Source organism: Harpegnathos saltator, unplaced genomic scaffold, assembly GCF_003227715.2.
Source record: "Harpegnathos saltator strain DR-91 unplaced genomic scaffold, Hsal_v8.6 scaffold117, whole genome shotgun sequence".
Lineage (NCBI taxonomy): Eukaryota > Metazoa > Arthropoda > Insecta > Hymenoptera > Formicidae > Harpegnathos > Harpegnathos saltator.
The window spans coordinates 287,731-304,193 of NW_020229892.1; the positions used below are offsets into that span (position 1 = coordinate 287,731).

Here is a 16,463-nt window from a genome sequence, read left to right on the forward strand (position 1 = left end):
GTCTTTCTCGAGCACCTTGAAGTTAACGATAACAAGTAAGATTCGTACTTGTCAACTTTATTCGCGCTATAAAATCAATTCTTACCTTCGACCAATAGGAATTATTCCTGTGAGGATTCTTGTGCATACGGAAAACAGAGGGAAGACACAAGGATAACGATCAAGTGTAGGGCAATCTGTGACATGCAACGTCACACGATACACACCAGTGTTTTCCGAAAAGAAAAATTTCAAACGAGATTTATTCATATATAAGAAAGGAAGAATACATGTAGACAGAATGAATTCGGCGAAAGTTTTGTGAATTCAGGCTATCTTTCAACAGCCTAACACAGCTTGATAACGCGTTACAGAGTTTGTCCCCGAGTAATGAAAAATAAACCTTTGAAATGAAAATAGTAATATGTTCTCGGGGTAGGTACGGTAGAACACGATTTTTGTATTTTCTTAATTTACAACATTGCGTTCACGTTTCTGCGCGACGGTGTTCTTCGCTGCGACTGAACGTAACTCTCGTTCGTTAGGAACAATCAACACTTAAACTCCCACGAATCTCGTTCGCGGAGCGGAAAAGCAGAAGATTATATCACGATGCGAGGTGTATCATCCGGAAGTGCATTCGATCTTGAGCAGTTGAAGCGACATTCATGCGGCAAAATCGATTCGACGACAATTGAAAGCGTGTGATTCAGATTGCAGTAAAATTTACAAGATTCAATTATGCACTTGGAAAAGTAAGATTGTGGAGGATAATCTGACCTTCGGATGACCGATCGAATATATTTCCCAAATGATGCTCCTCGCATTAACATACTGATACATTCATATTTGTAAAATCACGCGAAACGAACATACATACCCGCTACGTCGTAGACACGCAAGTGTCGAGATTATGTCGGATTATTAGCACAATACTATTCAACGGAGCTGGCCGTATGTTCCCTTCGCGAGGACAAACCAGCGACGATGCGATTGCGCGGCTGCCAAAAACGCAAACGTGGTCGCCGCATGATACGTCGAAAAAGAAATCTATAGACATATATGTCGAGATACAACAGTGTCTTACAGCGTGCCGACTCATGATCATCGTGTTGCAGGCCGTGATCTGCCAGACTGATTTCTAACTAATTTCATCGCGATTACTTCGAATTTATTCTCCACGCATAAGAAGAGACCTGTCAGTGAGATTTCTCGTTGTTCAAAGTGTTAACACAGCTCAATAACGACTAATGGAGACGACTGAACTCGCAACTAAACCGGTAGTTTGCGTTTGAGCTTAGAAAAACGAGAAATCTCGTGAGCAATCCTTCGCATTCAAGCTTTAAAGAACACGAAGTCTCGTAACCGATCTCTTATGTGTTAACAAGGAGACCTTGTCAAGCGATATTGGACCATGAGTGCAATCACAGCCGGACGAAATCGCCTTCAATCTCCGAGCGCGACTGCAACGCATCGGCTGTAAGACACCGTCGTGAAGATTATCAGAAAGGCGAGACTCTGATCTATCTTGCCGTTCCAATTCTCCGGCCGTTTAGAAGGCGACGTGCTTCTCCGCGCGTTCAGTGCCCTGCACGCTGCGCACCGACACTTTCTTGCTGATCGTCGACTGCTGAACGACATCGTCGGCTGCGGCCGCACTCTCGTTCACCAGCGCCCTGAGAGCAGCCGCTCTGCGTTCCCTCTTGGCTTGCCTCTCGGCGAGCTCCTCCATCTCCGACTCGAGGTCATGAAGGCGCGCCTTCGTCTGTTTAGCCCTACTGGCGGCAGCGCTGGTCGGCACCAGGTCTTCATCCTCGTTGATCAGCTTGGACCACCTAGTGAACGCCGGCTTGCTCTCGTCTGCGCGCTCTATCTCGTCGAATAGCTTCGAGCGTCTCTTGAAGCCGCTCTCGGCCTCTTCAATCGCTGTCCTAGCGCCTTTCCGTGCGGTCACTGCGCTCTCCAGAAGATCAGCGGCGCTCTTCTTCGCCTGATTCGCGGAAGTCGCGGCCTCGAGCTCCTCTTCAAGTCCCATCGCCGCTACCCGAGCCCGGAAGCGACGCGTCGTCGCCGCTATGTCCTCTGCGAAATCGTCGCCAAGCCTGCGACGCGTACGTTGACCACGGCTATCGTAGACGGTGTCCTCGTCTTCAGGGGGTAGCAGAGGGTCGGTGAGGGGTGGTAGTTGGGAGGCACGGGTACGGGAGTCGAGTTCGAGGTCAGGGTCGCGGCCGGTGCGGGGACCGGAGAGGTCGCGCGTGCCTGCAAAAACCGATATCAGAAAAGAGAGCGTTGATTTGTGCATGGAGAGGGTGAAGGACTGTAATGGGCGAGATAACGATGACGATGACGGTGACGGTGACGGTGACGGTGACAATGATAATAATCATTGTCATGAGTCGTAGTTGCGTCAACGATTTCAGATGAAGGATGAGTGTTCGATGAGAGATGGCGGTGGATAATTGACAGGATGAGAAGAAGATGGAGAACCTCGCGAGGTCGCAACTCGATCGAATCGGCGGTAAAGTCGCACGATTTGTCCCTGCTCCGTCGTTATCGATGTATCTCTATGTATGCGAAAGTACGTGATGAGAGACTGCGCTTAAAATATAGCGGATTATAATCAGTGATGGTAAGGTTAACGAGAAAAAGATACTTTATTTTAAACGTTTTTATTCAAGATGTTTCACATTGTGCGATTAAGAAATCAAGATATCTAAATTCTCTCTCTCTCTCTCTCTCTCTCTCTCTCTCTCTCTCTCTGTGAGGAAATCTGATCATCTCCCGTGAGATTAAAAAAAAACCCCAGCACTGATTACAATTTAATGTATATAGAACTACTGAACGTTATATCGATCTTGCTCGTGAAATTTCATACGAGGCCGAAGTGGCTGTTCGCGCGCGAAGATTTTACGACATTTTACGCTTCTCCACTTACAACGGCTTGACTCAGCCAAATAAACTTTATAGCGCGACTTACGCGTATATATTTTTGGATTTTCCTTCCGATCAAAAATAAATTCGGATGCGCGTCGTATTAACAATCTGGCACATCTACAAAATCACATCGGCGCGGCCGACCGTGCTATTAAACTGGCTAGTTGCTAGCAACGTCAAGCACGACGTTCATTCTCTGCGTTACACCACCTACGACGTCAGCGAAACATACAGGGTGTCTCGGATAAGTAGCGTGTTTCTTTTTCTCGTTTCGTTCTTTGTCTATTTTTTCTTTCCCTTGCGCAGTGTGATACACCGCGTTGCTCCTAGTTTGCCGCGCGGTCTCAGACGCGCGCAGAGCCGCGGTAAATTTATTCGCCGCTAACCGGACGATCACCGTCAACTTTATTGCAGACATATCACTCAGGAGGACACGCAACACCTTTCATAAATCGCCCCACCCGTGTTCTGTGTCGGTGTGAGACGCGAGCAGTGTGCGAGCATGCGGACTGTATGCGGACGTCCGGAGCAACGTTCAACCGGAGGCAAACCGTTTCGCGAAGTCGAAGTCCGACGAAACGATCTTCGGGAGGAAGAAGAAGCTGGCACGGTCTCGCAGCCACGGCTCCTCGATCATCGCGGATCATCGATCCGTTCATCGCAGCGCACGTGCGCGTTGTCAATGCAAGTCACACCAAAACCTCCCGCGCAACATCTCACGAGTACTTAGAAAATCCAAACAACATTCAACAGTATTTATTCAATAAGTCGCAGGATGATACATCAAATAAAGGGGGGATTGGGATCAACAACAATCAAGAGACTAACTACAGACAAGAAGGCGAGACAACGAAAATCGATGCACGCAAAACAATAAAGAACCGGCTCTGGCACTGGAGAAAAGAATGACGCCTCTAGTTCTACCTGCTCGAAATACCTGTTGGAACGCGTGAGCGTCTCGCTCGCTGATCACTGCAGCACCGCATAGTCTTGCTTTGTGAACTTAACAGTATCGAGAAAAGACTCTGTACAAAGTATCCGAAAAAGTCTGCACCTTTCATTAAATTTCTCGTTACAATTTCTTGTCTCTCGTAATCTTTCTTCTCTGTTCTCTTCTTTTGTTTCTATTTAATTTGTCCACAATTATTTGCTTTAATTATCCATAATTCTTACAAATTCATTCAACAGGTTAGTAATCGCGAGACTGATCGAGGATTGTGATCCTCCAGTCCAGGAGTAGGTCGTAATTTAACAACGGTACATCGAGCGCGCGCGGCGAAGTGGACGACGATCGATCATGCGAGTCGTGGAAGTTGGAGCGAGGTTGCATGGGCTGTGAAGGGAGGAGAGGGGACAAGAGTTCATCTCAGATACTTGATTTTTGACACAACGAATCTATTCAGCGTGCCTCGTCGACGATCTCTCGAGGAGGATCTGGGAGAAGTCTTACAACACTCCGTCAAAACCACTTTGGAAAACGACTGAACAGGTTACCGATGTCGCTACGGCGGGCCGCGATCTCGTCGGCTAGTGAATTTCTCGGCTCCGGGAACAACGGTCGTCCGCTGTACTTCCGATCTAGGTGGTCAACCATGGGCTTGTAATAGGACTCGCCCTTGTCGTAGTTGCTGCCGTAAATGCGCGTACGCGGCCTGCTGAGTATTGGCCTGGACATCTCGGTTAGGTGGCTGTCTTCTTGCTAAGCTGCAAAGACAAAGCGAATGAGAGGATCGCTATTGAGAACTGATGAGAAGATTATCATATTGTCGTAGAGATAACGGTAACTCCACTTTTCATGTGTGTATCGATAATTTTTGTATCGGCCCAGAAAGCACAACAAGTCTGAGAATCGACCGAAACATGTTTTCCAGAATATCCTGGGAAGTGTCCTAGTTCCAAATGCATTCAGAATAATCTGTAATTCAGGATATACTGTGCTATTTGAGAAGTACTCTCTTTCTCTCTCTTGTCATACACTATTTACGCAAGTATCCCTTTCTATATTTATATCCTCTTACATCCTTTCGAATATTTCAGGATTGCGATCAACTGTTGCGTCTCGACTCAATTAGATAAATCTTCATTCGAGCGCATCGAAAACCGATCAAACACGAATAGGATCACGGCGACATTATTATTAACACAACGATGATCTCTAATTCCAACGTATGAGTAAGTGCCCCCCCCCCCCATGCACCACCTACATACATGCAGCGGCAAATGACGTGGAAAATCGTTTCGCTAATATGGGACACGTGGCTGAGCTACTCTATCCTCCCGTCCACGTTCTCCACGTGGCGAGCTACCGAGAGGGCCGCGAGGCGCGCTATACCGCGTGTAACAAAAGTCCAAGTTCGCTCTCTCTCTCTCTCTCTCTCTCTCTCTCTCGCTCTCTCGCTCTCTCGCAGTGGTTAGCCGTCGGCAAACTGGAGCGAGCGGCTGTACACCGGTCGAAAATAGCCCGCGTCTAATTTGGTGCCCGTGAACTGAACTGGCACGGCGCACGCAAGCCCGGGACAGCCTCTCTGAATACGAGGCGTGAAACCCTGAGCGCCCACTCGCCCTTATTTCAGGGCCGGCTTCTGTATCTGTGTACGTGATAACGATCATAGATATCTCGATCTTGTGGCGACTTCATCATCGCGCTCTTGGCCGCTGGTCGAAGTTGAGGGTCGCGAGCGAGCGACGGGAGCGGCAACGCAAGGATATACCGGCGCTTACTTAAGCGAAAATCAAGGAGAACGGAACAATTATGAACGTTCATGCGTCCTTACAGCGGGAAAAAGCACAGGAAACGATTTCGCCTGAAGGATATATTTGCGAGCAACAGCGCGGACGCGTGACGCGAAAATTGCGCGCTCTCATTCACCGTCGTTGGACAATCGCATCTGTGAGAAACGGACAAGCGGTTACGGTGAAAGTCGATGGAAATTCGACTGGAGAATTGTTCGGTCAACTTATTGTATAACTTTTAACAACAATGTCGTTAAAAGTTATATAGAACAGGTCTACAAGAGGCCGAGTTATATCGATGATCATGCGAATTAGTCGCCGATGTCGTCACGAGTGCACGTCGCGACACCGATCGGACGGTAATTCAAAAGCTGCACCTCCTCGTCGCTTGAGACAATAACGCTGCGGCGCGTTCGCGAGCCTTCAGTCTCGGTTCGCAAGATTAGTGTCTTTCGTCCGCCTACATCTTTTGTTTCGAAATTATTTTAAAATCGAGAGGCTGCGACAGATACTGCGCGTAGTAGTAAGTAGGCTAATGAGCGCAGTACACGGCGGCCGATTTATTTTCGTCAGCTGTTAAATTATCGAGGCTACTAAGCGGCGAATTCCTCGGATTACACCTGTAAACACATTAACAGCACGTTGCATTGTATACACGCAGACGCAGAGCCAAATTCCTGCGTATCCCGTAGCGAAAAGTGAAATGAGACAAAGAGTCATGGAGTTGGCGGCGATTAATCAAGATTTATTTGATATTCGACGGCGAATTTCGAGAGGAGGCGGATAGAAACTCGAGCGCGAATTCCGGCGAATTGCCAATCCAAAAATTTTCAACTCCCATCGGCAAACAAGAGGGAAAGCGAGAGATAAAGAGCGACGGATAAAGCGTCACACGGCGATGGAATTGTTTTGACATCTGACGAATCGTTTTACACGCGGTGGAGATTTATTTATTGATTTCTTCAGCGGACAACGGTATGATTTTTCGTTGGCTCCCTGTTCCTCTCGTGGTGAGAGATCGCCGGATCATCGACACAAATACCCCGATAATAACGGCAGTTCGAAATAAGATTGCGCCGTTACGGCGCATCGCACGACGCGTTGGAAATAAATTCGCAAGCTCGGAATAAATAGCGAAGATATGACATCGAGAGAAGCGGTAATTCCCTGCCGGCCGGCCAGTGGAGGACGCGAGGTTTTACGTCGCGGAATCGTTCATGCCAAAGAGGCGACAAGTTATATAGCCGACTTCTTTCGACCAGGAGCAGACCGTTTGTTCGACTTAATTGGCGTGTACGCGTCTGGCGCGCGTCCTCTTGGAAAGTAGCTATGATTTAGAGCGGATTAGATCATTACTCAATCGTTCGTTCGTTCATGCGCCCAAAAATATTTTACTACGCGTGACGCCACGGCTCTGTCGTGTGGCTCGCATGTTCCAAATCGCGTTACCATTCAGGAAAATCGTTGCGACAACGCGCAGTCGTGATATAGTCGATGTTTGATCGGAAGTTTGAAAACTGTAATCTAAAACCAAGTACAACTTAAAACCTGCTTTAGCTCCAATGTCAAGCGGTAATCTTGTGGAAACTTTTCAACTTGCAGACCTACCTAACTCAGACAACGCTGACTCAGAGTCAAAAACTCCGCGAGAGACGATCGAGGAGAGCATGCGGTATGACAAACAGCGATAACGGAATTACGGTGTCGTTACAAGTGACAACCGGCGATCCTCGGCAAAAATTTGGCCCGCGCTATTAATGGGACGGACATTCACACGCGGGCGAGCGATTATCCCGGGGTGCATCGGTTGCGATGTGGTTTATACGACACCGTGTAGAGAGAAACGTCGGCGGCCAGTGAAACGGATCAGCGACAGACCAGACGTGGCCGCACACAAATGTGCGGTAATGAGTTACTCACCGCGATATAATGCCAACTGTTTTAGATTCTGACTCAGCGCGACTCTCGTCTCTCGTCCCGTCTCGTCGGTTTCCCGTGTACATTATTTAATGTATAGCCCCGAATACGCGTGCGAGCGGAGGACTTAAATAAATCGCGCAATTGCGCCGCGTCCTCGTGTCAATTTGCGCGGACCGTGCGAGTATCGAATGTCCGGCCGTATATCGAGAGGCCGTTTTCGCAAGAGACTCACCGCCGTCGTGACGGCGGCAATGAGAGGACTTAACGGTCGCGTAACTAATCCCTGACTAATCATTAACGGGGAACATCGAAGCTAGATGTTCATTCTCGAGACGACAGCCGTCGCTTTTCCTCGGTAACGGAATTCAGGGTTCGCACGGCGAACTCTTACGCGCTCCTCTCTCCGAGAGAGATCATTCGCGATTCTGCGCGTGAAATCGAATCTTTCGGCCCATCGAGACGACGCTCATGGTGGCCGGACATAACGCGTTCGTTCGTTCGTTCGTTCGTTCGTTCCTTCTTTCTTTCTTTCTTTCTTTCTCGTTGCGTAAGCCCGCCAAATTTAGCCGGTAGACAGCACGTAAAAAACGGCGATATCGGTTACAAAATAATCCCAGTTACGCGCATAATCGGCATCGCAATTTTGTCGATGATATGCTCATTAATGCGGTTAACACATAAACGACGATTAACTGTGACAATATGATTGACATTGAACGCGATATTCATATCTTTCGACTCATATTCCTCAATTTCACCTTGCAATTTCATATCTTCGGTATCGAGAGACCCGCGTTCAATGAGATCAATCGTTGATCGTCCGTGTGAAAAATATCGTATTAATCACACTTACACACTTCGTGGCAATCGCTACAATTGCTGAGAAACAAATAGATATCGTTTGGATGAAGCACGCGAGTGATCGTCGAGGAAGATTAAGTACATATCTCAGCTCTGAGATGAGAGAAAATTGTAAATATTAATATCGCCCATAGATTAGAATTAACGATTAATAATAACGATTTAAAGCTCGGCGAGAGATTGCGTCTCGAGACGCACTGTTAAGAGAGCGCGTTTGCGTCTAACGCGTTTATACAGGACCATAGACGCACATTCTTTAATTGGGGAACAATTCTGATCGTGCAGTTATGACTTCGTAATCGCGATTATGACGGACGACGTCTGTCAGCATTCCGTTAACGATGCCAAGCGATCGGGAATGCAATTGGTACACGACGAACGCCGTCGATCTCGTTCACCACACGAACGATATATTCCGCCGCGTTGCATCACGATCGAACCCCGTCAGTTAGCGTAGAGTATGCGCGATATATAAACAATGCAAATTGAATCACCCGCGCGCGACCTGGCTCTCCGCGGAAACAATGAGAGATTTGTACCAACGGGGAAGAGAGACACGCGCGCTCGCGTGTGCGAGCACGCGAATGTCGCGAGACGCCCTTACCTAGACGATAGTAACGAGGTGTGTTATCCCTTAAGATGCTGTTTCGTCGGAAGTAGCGGCGCGACTCCCACAGCAGTCGCGAAGACCCGAATTGTTTCCCACTCTCCGCAGCCGCGTTATCCCTACTTACTTACTTACCCAGCTACCGCCTGTGATGCTTCCGACGGAACCGTGGAATCACGTAGACGTGATCCTGACGAAATCGACGCCTAAGTCGGCTGGCTGGTCGTTCGCGTCGTGTCCTCCGGAGGCACGTTCTGCTCCCACCTTCGTCGATGAGACGCAAAGGAAAATGATCTCGTCATCTTAGGCAGCGCCTAAGAACTAGTTTAATTAAACAGTCACTATTATTATCTGTAACGCATTAATTTCAAGAAAATTATTACGTTTATAATTATATTCTATCAATTTATCTCGTTGATCTGTTACATCGGCTTCTACTTACGAAAATAGAAAAGTTCGCAGTAACCTTAAAGTATGAATTGACGGGTTTATTCGTAACGATTGAATCAAACGGACACTTGCGTAATTATATTTTTCATCTTTAATCGGCTGACTGTCGTTTCATACGTAATATCGTATATTTACAGGCAGCTGAGAGATAATTAGCATAAGAGTAACTTACAATTATCGTCTTAATACGTATCCGCACTAGTCGTCTTATATCGAGAGATCTCATTTAAACTGAGGAAAAAAAATTCATTTCAGCCGTTGGCAATGCTCTAGCCCTGAAGTTAGCCGACATCGTCGCCATGGCAACTATCGCCATGGCGGCGTGTAAACAAATATGAACTGCATCCGAGACAGTTGCAATTGTTACGTACCATTCATTGCAATTGTTCTTTCGTCATTCGCTGGTGCGATTAATGTGAACAATGATACACTTGAATACTGGACACCAAGTTCCTGCAGGTACGACGAGTACTTCGATACGCTCTCCTTGTCTTGCTCGCAATGCAACGCCAGCAAAAATCTCGAGCCGGCTGCAAATCGTAAGTTTCTCACGTTTCGTTTTCACGTGATGTCTGTCTCATGATCGACTCACATTTGAACTTCATGCAGGTTTGCAATGCGTATGCAACGCGTTTAGCAGGAGGATCGGCTTCGAAAACGGTAACTCGCGCTGTGTCGCTTGCGGCCCCGACATGATCGCGAGCGCCGATGGAGGAGAATGTATCCTGCGCTCGAATGCGACGTGCAAATGCTCTACGAATCAAATAAGACGTAATCCTGATCATTTTTCTTAACCAGCGACTTTTCTCAGTCTAACATGAATTTACTGGATTTACCAGATTTTCTTGACTAATGCAAAAAAATAGAGCGATCGTTGCACTCGTTGGCAACTTATTCAATTCGAAAACTCTCTTTTCTATTCAATATCACTGTAATGCGATGATTGAATTGTTAACGGATTTCTCAAATATATTTCTAGTGGACAGAAATGTAAACGGTATATTGCTGGACACTGTGCTTTGTATAACATGCGTGCAAGGCACATATCCGTCCGCCGACTGCTCCAAATGCTTACCATGCGACCGCGAGTACAGCGGTCGTGAAAATTGCGTGTGCCCGAGCGCGACACACGTAAGACTACGGAATTACTGCCTACGCAAGGACGACGTCGCTGACTGGCCCGATGTCAGAAGCACATATCTGATGAAATTTCAAAGCGAAAGCGTGGACAGTTATTACCTGCGAAGTGAATTGCAAGTAGCAGTGCATCTCTGTAAGGTACACACACGAGAGAAGAGAGAAACTAAATCTGTCTTAGAGACTAACTTTTCCTTGAAGATGCTACACACTTAGCAATTGTTTTCAGAGGAAAGACAGAATGGCATGCGAACACTTGTCAAATATATGTGCTCTGACTCTCTACACAGATGGTATAGCTTGCATGCTCTTTGTGCACACACCCTTGGCGCCGGTATGGTTGTTCTACAACAAGCAGGACACTATATCAATATTGAATGACACAAAGATATCTGAAAGATACAGTCTCAGGAGAGAAGATAATGTATGATACGAAAGATGCGCGTACTCGGTGATTGCATCTGCTTTAAATTTATTATACATTTGCAGAGTAGTACCCTTGACTTTACAATAGCCAAATTCTCCTTGAACGGCGAGTTCTTGTCCATTGGTAGGCCGAGTCTTCCTTGTCAGCTTTTGAGAAACGTGAGGTTTGGTGTGAATTACAACAAAAGATGCAGAACCACTGCTGTCGAGTTGTTGAACGCACAAGTGGAATTATTGTCTCCTTATTTAATATTTAAAGACGGCAATAGGACTTTCACGCACGCTCTGCCTGTGGTCGTGAAGCTAGCGGGAGAAGTAAAATTACATCATATTTTGTCATATAGACAATAGATAATTAAACCAATAATAGCTACTTTATGAATATTTGTAATAATTATGTTCTTCTCGTGTTTCATAGGATATTGATGAAATTCTGCGGCAGCAGTTAGTGCGGAAATTCTTTCTAGTTGATAACGTAAGCGGTTTCAAGGCGCTACCCACGTTCATGAACATTAGATTCGCGAAAGCACCGGAGCTCTCTGTGTTACGATACATGAAATCTCTAACTGTCTTGTAAGTTGCTCGCAATCTTCACAAACTTTTTCTCTTGTAAATACCCGCGGCAAGCAACGAAGAGATGTTTCTTGCAGAGTGAATGTTCAGAACGGAGAAGAACATGGCAAAATCTTCGCACCCTTTTTGATCGTAAAGTATGATGAACTGACGTATCAAGATCTTTTTGATAATCCCGACATTGTAATAGAATACAAAGTTATATTCAAATTAAAGGACAGCGACATGGATTACAATGTGCAGGTCGGTAAAATCGACTGAGATTGAGAAAATTCGGGACGCGCGCGTACGAGAGAATTCATCTTTAAGAATAAAATTTCTCTTTTTATCAGATAACTATCGGCGTGCTGACGGGAATAGCTCTGATATTTTCCATGATCAAGGCATGGAGCTATTACAAGCGCAATCACAACGGCAATCTTAGCGTAGCTGTTTTATTGTGGTTCTTGGTCTACGCCATGGGCATAGTTGGGAACGTCATCACTTTCGTATGCATCGGCGCGTGCATATGTTTATTTGTCTTTTATAAAGGTCAGACTGTACCGTACATTTTACTTCCCGACAATGCCAGTGAAAAGAGAATTCAAACATACATGAGTGTAGCATTCAGCTTTAAAGTAAGTAGAACGCGAGTGTTTTATAGAAAATTAATTTTGAATGAATTTTTAACGAAGTTTATGTATCTTGAAGTTTATATATCGTTCTTGTAAAATATGCAAATTTTTAATATACTTTACTTATACTATACTATACTTTACTTTAATATACTTGTGGTAAATTATCACAATTAATTCGATTATCTTAAATCCAGATCGTAGAAATGATAGGTTTCATTTGTCAACATTGGGATTTGAATATATTCTTCGTTGACTGGGAGCAACAGAGAACGATACACAATCAAGTGAAATATGATTCACCACACACTTCCCTGCGAAAATTGTACGCCAACAGATTTTCGCGGAACGATGGTAGATCTACAAGAATATCGTCGGACATCATTGCATCCAAGAGAAAGAAAAGATTACGCAAGACGAATGGGAATGCGAGCCCAAGTGAAATTTCCAAGTCTTCGACGATTGACAAATATGCGGCAGACTTCTCTTCTATTCGTTCATTATCGAGATCACCTTTGCAGGAGACAATAGAGCACAACTACGTTAATAACGCGCCGATCAGCGTTTGGAGAACCTATTTTATCGCAAATGAATGGTGCAAACTTCAGACCAAACGAAAAATAAACGTAGCATTGCAATCAGTTTATACTCTGTGCATTTTGCAGGTGTGAAGCTCGAGAGAAAATGTCTCTATTTGTTTAATTATTGTGATATTTCGCAGAATTGTACAAAACGATTTACAGCAGATGATTCGAATAACTCAAATACTAATAATTTATTAAATAATATATTAATTAAATACTCGTACCGTATCGTAGATATTTAATTTGGAATCGTGGATGCTAGCGATGCCGGAAGCAAACGCCGCGGATAAATTCTCCGAAACGAGGAATAATTTTACGCTGCAATATGCAATCTGCACGTTTGTGTACGTATCCGTGTACTTCGCGCAATGGCTGATCCGCCTTATGTTCTATGAGAGATACATCCGGAACAGACTGCAGAAATTTGTAGATCTGTGCTCAGTCGCAAACATCAGTGTATTTATTTTGGCGCATAATTATTATGGCTTCTATATACACGGCAGGTAATCTAAGATATTGCGCGACACTACGACAAACTCTGTTGATTGTTGGATTTTTCTTTTCATAATAGATCCGTGCATGGCTTTGCGGATACAGATCTTCCCACGCTGATAAATGACCTAAAAAAGGAGGAGGATAACTTGTGTGCACACAGAGGCTTGGTACCTGGAACGACCGAACAGACTTTTATAATATCCTTGACTCGGTCGTTCAAATTTTTGTATGACGAACTCATGAAGCAGAAGGATAACGTACGTTCACGAAAATTCTGCTTTGATAACTTTGATCAATTGATCTTGATTTTTTTAGAATGACTGTCTAATACTCATGGCTGTTATATAATTATGAAAATTATTATAATAATAATGTGCACCTCATAAAAAGTACTTATAACGTATTTCATAAAGTATTTAACATATATTTATAACATATTAATAAGTAATAACATATATTTTAGGGAAACATAGGAGCTTTCAGAGTTAATGACACATCTTTCAAAAATTGGAAGCAATTAAATGAAACCAGATCGAAGGTGAAAACCTTTCTGACACAGTTCTTAGATCATTGTTCGGAAAGCGAAGATTATATAATCAAGGAGCAACATATATTAGAAAAAATCTGCGATGTTCTTTTTCAAGATGCCAAAGATAAATCAGTCTTCTATATTGGTAATAAAACTTGCACGATCTTGACAAAATTAATGTAAATATCATCATTTTTAAATGCAACTTTATTGCAGATAATAATTATTCCTTCAACAGAGTAGTACTATATGGAAATGAATGGCTATTGGCGACATTTGAAATCACTATATTTGCGTTCTTTCTGGCATTATACGGCACATACGTACTTGCCTGTATAACAACAGTCATTGTATCACAATTATTTTTAATAATCATTAGATGTAATATTAAGAGGAATCTTTGCAACAAGTCATTGTTGGATAAGAGATTTTTAATGTGAAAAGATTGTAAATAATTACAACTAGTATTTCAAGCAATATTTCTTGTGTAACTAGCGCTTATTAATCCCTAAGTTGATCTTATACAGATATGTAAATTTTATCTCAATAATTTGTCTCAACTCTGAAAATTTAATAACCGATTTAATTATTGATTACATATTTTTATATTTGTTGTATATAAAAAACAAACAAGAGCTTCAATAAATAAATAATAATATGAAATATAAAGATATAAAAGATAAAAGGAATAAAAAATTTTTATATCTTAATTTATTTATATAACTGTCACTTTACAGTGACATTACCACTACTTTATTTTAACACATTTTAAATGTTAATACCTAAGCTGAATATTAATGATGATTATCCCCATGATTATCTTTGTGATGGGAATGACCAGAATAATCGATCCCAAAGTATTGTTCAACAGCTATGGTGATCAGAAATGCTGGTACGCCATATTTCATGCCTCTGGTTAGAGTTACTACTGCACGTGGTAAAACTTTTTTAGTTGATTGATAACGCCATACATAATTTCTCAGCCATGGATCCTTCAGTCCTCTCTTTGCTAGCTCTTCCTGAAGATGTTTTAATTCTGGGACATCTTCTACTTTGTAAATATCAGGATTCGGTATTTTATATGGAGGCTCATGAGCATGTTCGTGACCTCCCATCTAAAGAAAAATAAATTATGATCTTTTAATAATCTTTGTATTCTATAAATATATACAAGTAACTATTTATTTCTACTGTATACAACCAATGAAACTTATTAACATTCACGCTTATTATATATCACTATGCTATATTGAATATATATCCAAAATCCTACTTTCTTAAACTTTTTCACAACAGAGATTAATTTCTGTGATTGTTTTACAAATAAATGAGATGCTCTAATAAGAGCTTATAAAAGTTTGAATATTTATTTAGTATGCATGCTAAACTTATTAACACGATTTATGACATTAAGATTACATAATTCACCTTCTCCAACGATTGAAATTCAACCTTTAAAACCAACCGAACACAACTTGCTATTGTACTACACTACACACTCTTTGGGTGCGTTCACGACACTCAACCATAGACATAGGAATATAGGGACAGAGCAGAAGCCCGTAAGATAGGCGAGGGGAGTTGTGCTGAAATTCGGGGGGCAACTGTGCCTAAGTTTCATTGGCTGCATTCAGCAGATTCAACAGTTGAACATTACTAGATTTTCCATTGAATCTCGCTCCTGATTGGTAAATACTTCTGGGTCTATGAAGAATCTAAAAGAATGTTCCAATCACAGACAATAATCACTAAGCGCTCTCTGATCACTTTGTTCTACTGAACGCGGCCAATGGCTACAATAGTGCGCATATTCAGAGCGTGTGATGCAACGACTTGGCTGTCACCAGAGAGGGATGTGAGAGCGGCCAACACGGTGTTTTCGACGACACCGACTTTCAGCACTGGGAAAGGGCGCCATCTGCATCCATTTTGAGAGGGGAACTACGTTGCTACATCCACTTTCAGGTTTCGGCGAGATTTTTTCAACATTTAACTTACGATATCTCGCTAACTATTCGTCGAAAGAAAAAAATAGTATTAAACTTTTTTACTTTACTTACTATCAAGAATATATTATTATAATAGTGCCCTAACTTTTGTTAACTTATCGACCTTTGGAAATTTCAAAATTATTAAATTAACAAAAGTTAGGGCACTATTAATATATTCTTGATATTAAATAAAGTAAAAAAGTCTAATACTATTTTTTTGTCGACGAATAGTTAGCGAGATATCGTAAGATAAATGTTGGAAAAGTTACCAAGTTTTCCTTAAATATCTCAAAAAATATTAAGCAAATAAAAAATGTTTCAGACAAAAGTTGTTCAAATTAATTGGTAGAAAAAGAAGATATAATAAAAAGTTGGGATTTTCATTTATAAAAATTGATGGTCAGTGAATATCTTGAAAGTGGCACCATCTATTAACAAAATGCTATCGCTGTCTTATGTCCCCCTTCAAGTCAAACAACTTTTGTCTGAAACATTTTTTTTATTTAACGCAGTGTTTCTAAAGCGTGGTCTACAATAGCCGTAAGCAATAAGAAGAAAGCGTGAACAGTAAGAAATGGACCAACCACAGTTAATTATTTTTGTCATAATCGACTGTGATTGGTTTAT

General features: G+C 43.0%; 3 protein-coding genes across 8 annotated transcripts; 1 reads left to right on the plus strand and 2 right to left on the minus strand.

Annotated features, from left to right (window-relative positions):
• Window positions 1-227: 227 nt before the first annotated feature.
• On the minus strand, window positions 228-9,355 carry LOC105192245 (uncharacterized). Of its 3 annotated transcripts, none has more exons than XM_025303685.1 (3): window positions 9,173-9,355; window positions 4,411-4,620; window positions 228-2,241 (listed from the first exon to the last, which is right to left on the minus strand). In XM_025303685.1, exons 2-3 carry the CDS (start codon window positions 4,589-4,591, stop codon window positions 1,532-1,534), a joined length of 891 nt encoding a protein of 296 aa, XP_025159470.1. In that variant the 5' UTR covers window positions 4,592-4,620; window positions 9,173-9,355; the 3' UTR covers window positions 228-1,531. The 3 variants fall into 3 exon arrangements, with proteins under 3 accessions (XP_025159470.1, XP_011154532.1, XP_025159472.1); XM_011156230.3 differs by having other exon boundaries at window positions 9,035-9,340; XM_025303687.1 differs by lacking the exon at window positions 9,173-9,355 and adding an exon at window positions 5,125-5,303.
• Window positions 9,356-9,737: 382 nt separating this feature from the next.
• Window positions 9,738-14,285, plus strand: LOC105192242 (meckelin). Its single transcript, XM_025303728.1, has 13 exons — window positions 9,738-10,026; window positions 10,097-10,258; window positions 10,467-10,765; window positions 10,854-11,048; window positions 11,114-11,365; window positions 11,469-11,623; window positions 11,701-11,866; window positions 11,956-12,240; window positions 12,435-12,902; window positions 13,056-13,324; window positions 13,393-13,573; window positions 13,780-13,990; window positions 14,062-14,285. Exons 1-13 carry the CDS (start codon window positions 9,822-9,824, stop codon window positions 14,283-14,285), a joined length of 3,072 nt encoding a protein of 1,023 aa, XP_025159513.1. The 5' UTR covers window positions 9,738-9,821.
• On the minus strand, window positions 13,259-15,407 carry ND-B12 (NADH dehydrogenase [ubiquinone] 1 beta subcomplex subunit 3). Of its 4 annotated transcripts, none has more exons than XM_011156227.3 (3): window positions 15,274-15,407; window positions 14,628-14,960; window positions 13,259-13,441 (listed from the first exon to the last, which is right to left on the minus strand). In XM_011156227.3, the coding sequence occupies exon 2, from the start codon at window positions 14,958-14,960 to the stop codon at window positions 14,640-14,642; it is 321 nt and encodes a 106-aa protein (XP_011154529.1). In that variant the 5' UTR covers window positions 15,274-15,407; the 3' UTR covers window positions 13,259-13,441; window positions 14,628-14,639. The 4 variants fall into 4 exon arrangements, with proteins under 4 accessions (XP_011154529.1, XP_025159501.1, XP_011154531.1 ...); XM_025303716.1 differs by having other exon boundaries at window positions 13,260-13,487; XM_011156229.3 differs by lacking the exon at window positions 15,274-15,407 and adding an exon at window positions 15,119-15,267 and having other exon boundaries at window positions 13,260-13,441.
• Between the last annotated feature and the right edge of the window lie 1,056 nt (window positions 15,408-16,463).

Bases quoted from the DNA above. Each gene is read 5' to 3' on its own strand.
- LOC105192245 (XM_025303685.1), bottom strand. From the start codon at position 4,591: ATGTCCAGGCCAATACTCAGCAGGCCGCGTACGCGCATTTACGGCAGC. The intron at 2,242-4,410 runs GTAACCTGTTCA...CGGTTTTTGCAG, and splicing joins GGCCCGCCGTAGCGACATCG to GCACGCGCGACCTCTCCGGT.
- LOC105192242 (XM_025303728.1), top strand. From the start codon at position 9,822: ATGAACTGCATCCGAGACAGTTGCAATTGTTACGTACCATTCATTGCA. The intron at 10,027-10,096 runs GTAAGTTTCTCA...AACTTCATGCAG, and splicing joins TCTCGAGCCGGCTGCAAATC to GTTTGCAATGCGTATGCAAC. The intron at 12,903-13,055 runs GTGTGAAGCTCG...ACCGTATCGTAG, and splicing joins ATACTCTGTGCATTTTGCAG to ATATTTAATTTGGAATCGTG.
- ND-B12 (XM_011156227.3), bottom strand. From the start codon at position 14,960: ATGGGAGGTCACGAACATGCTCATGAGCCTCCATATAAAATACCGAAT.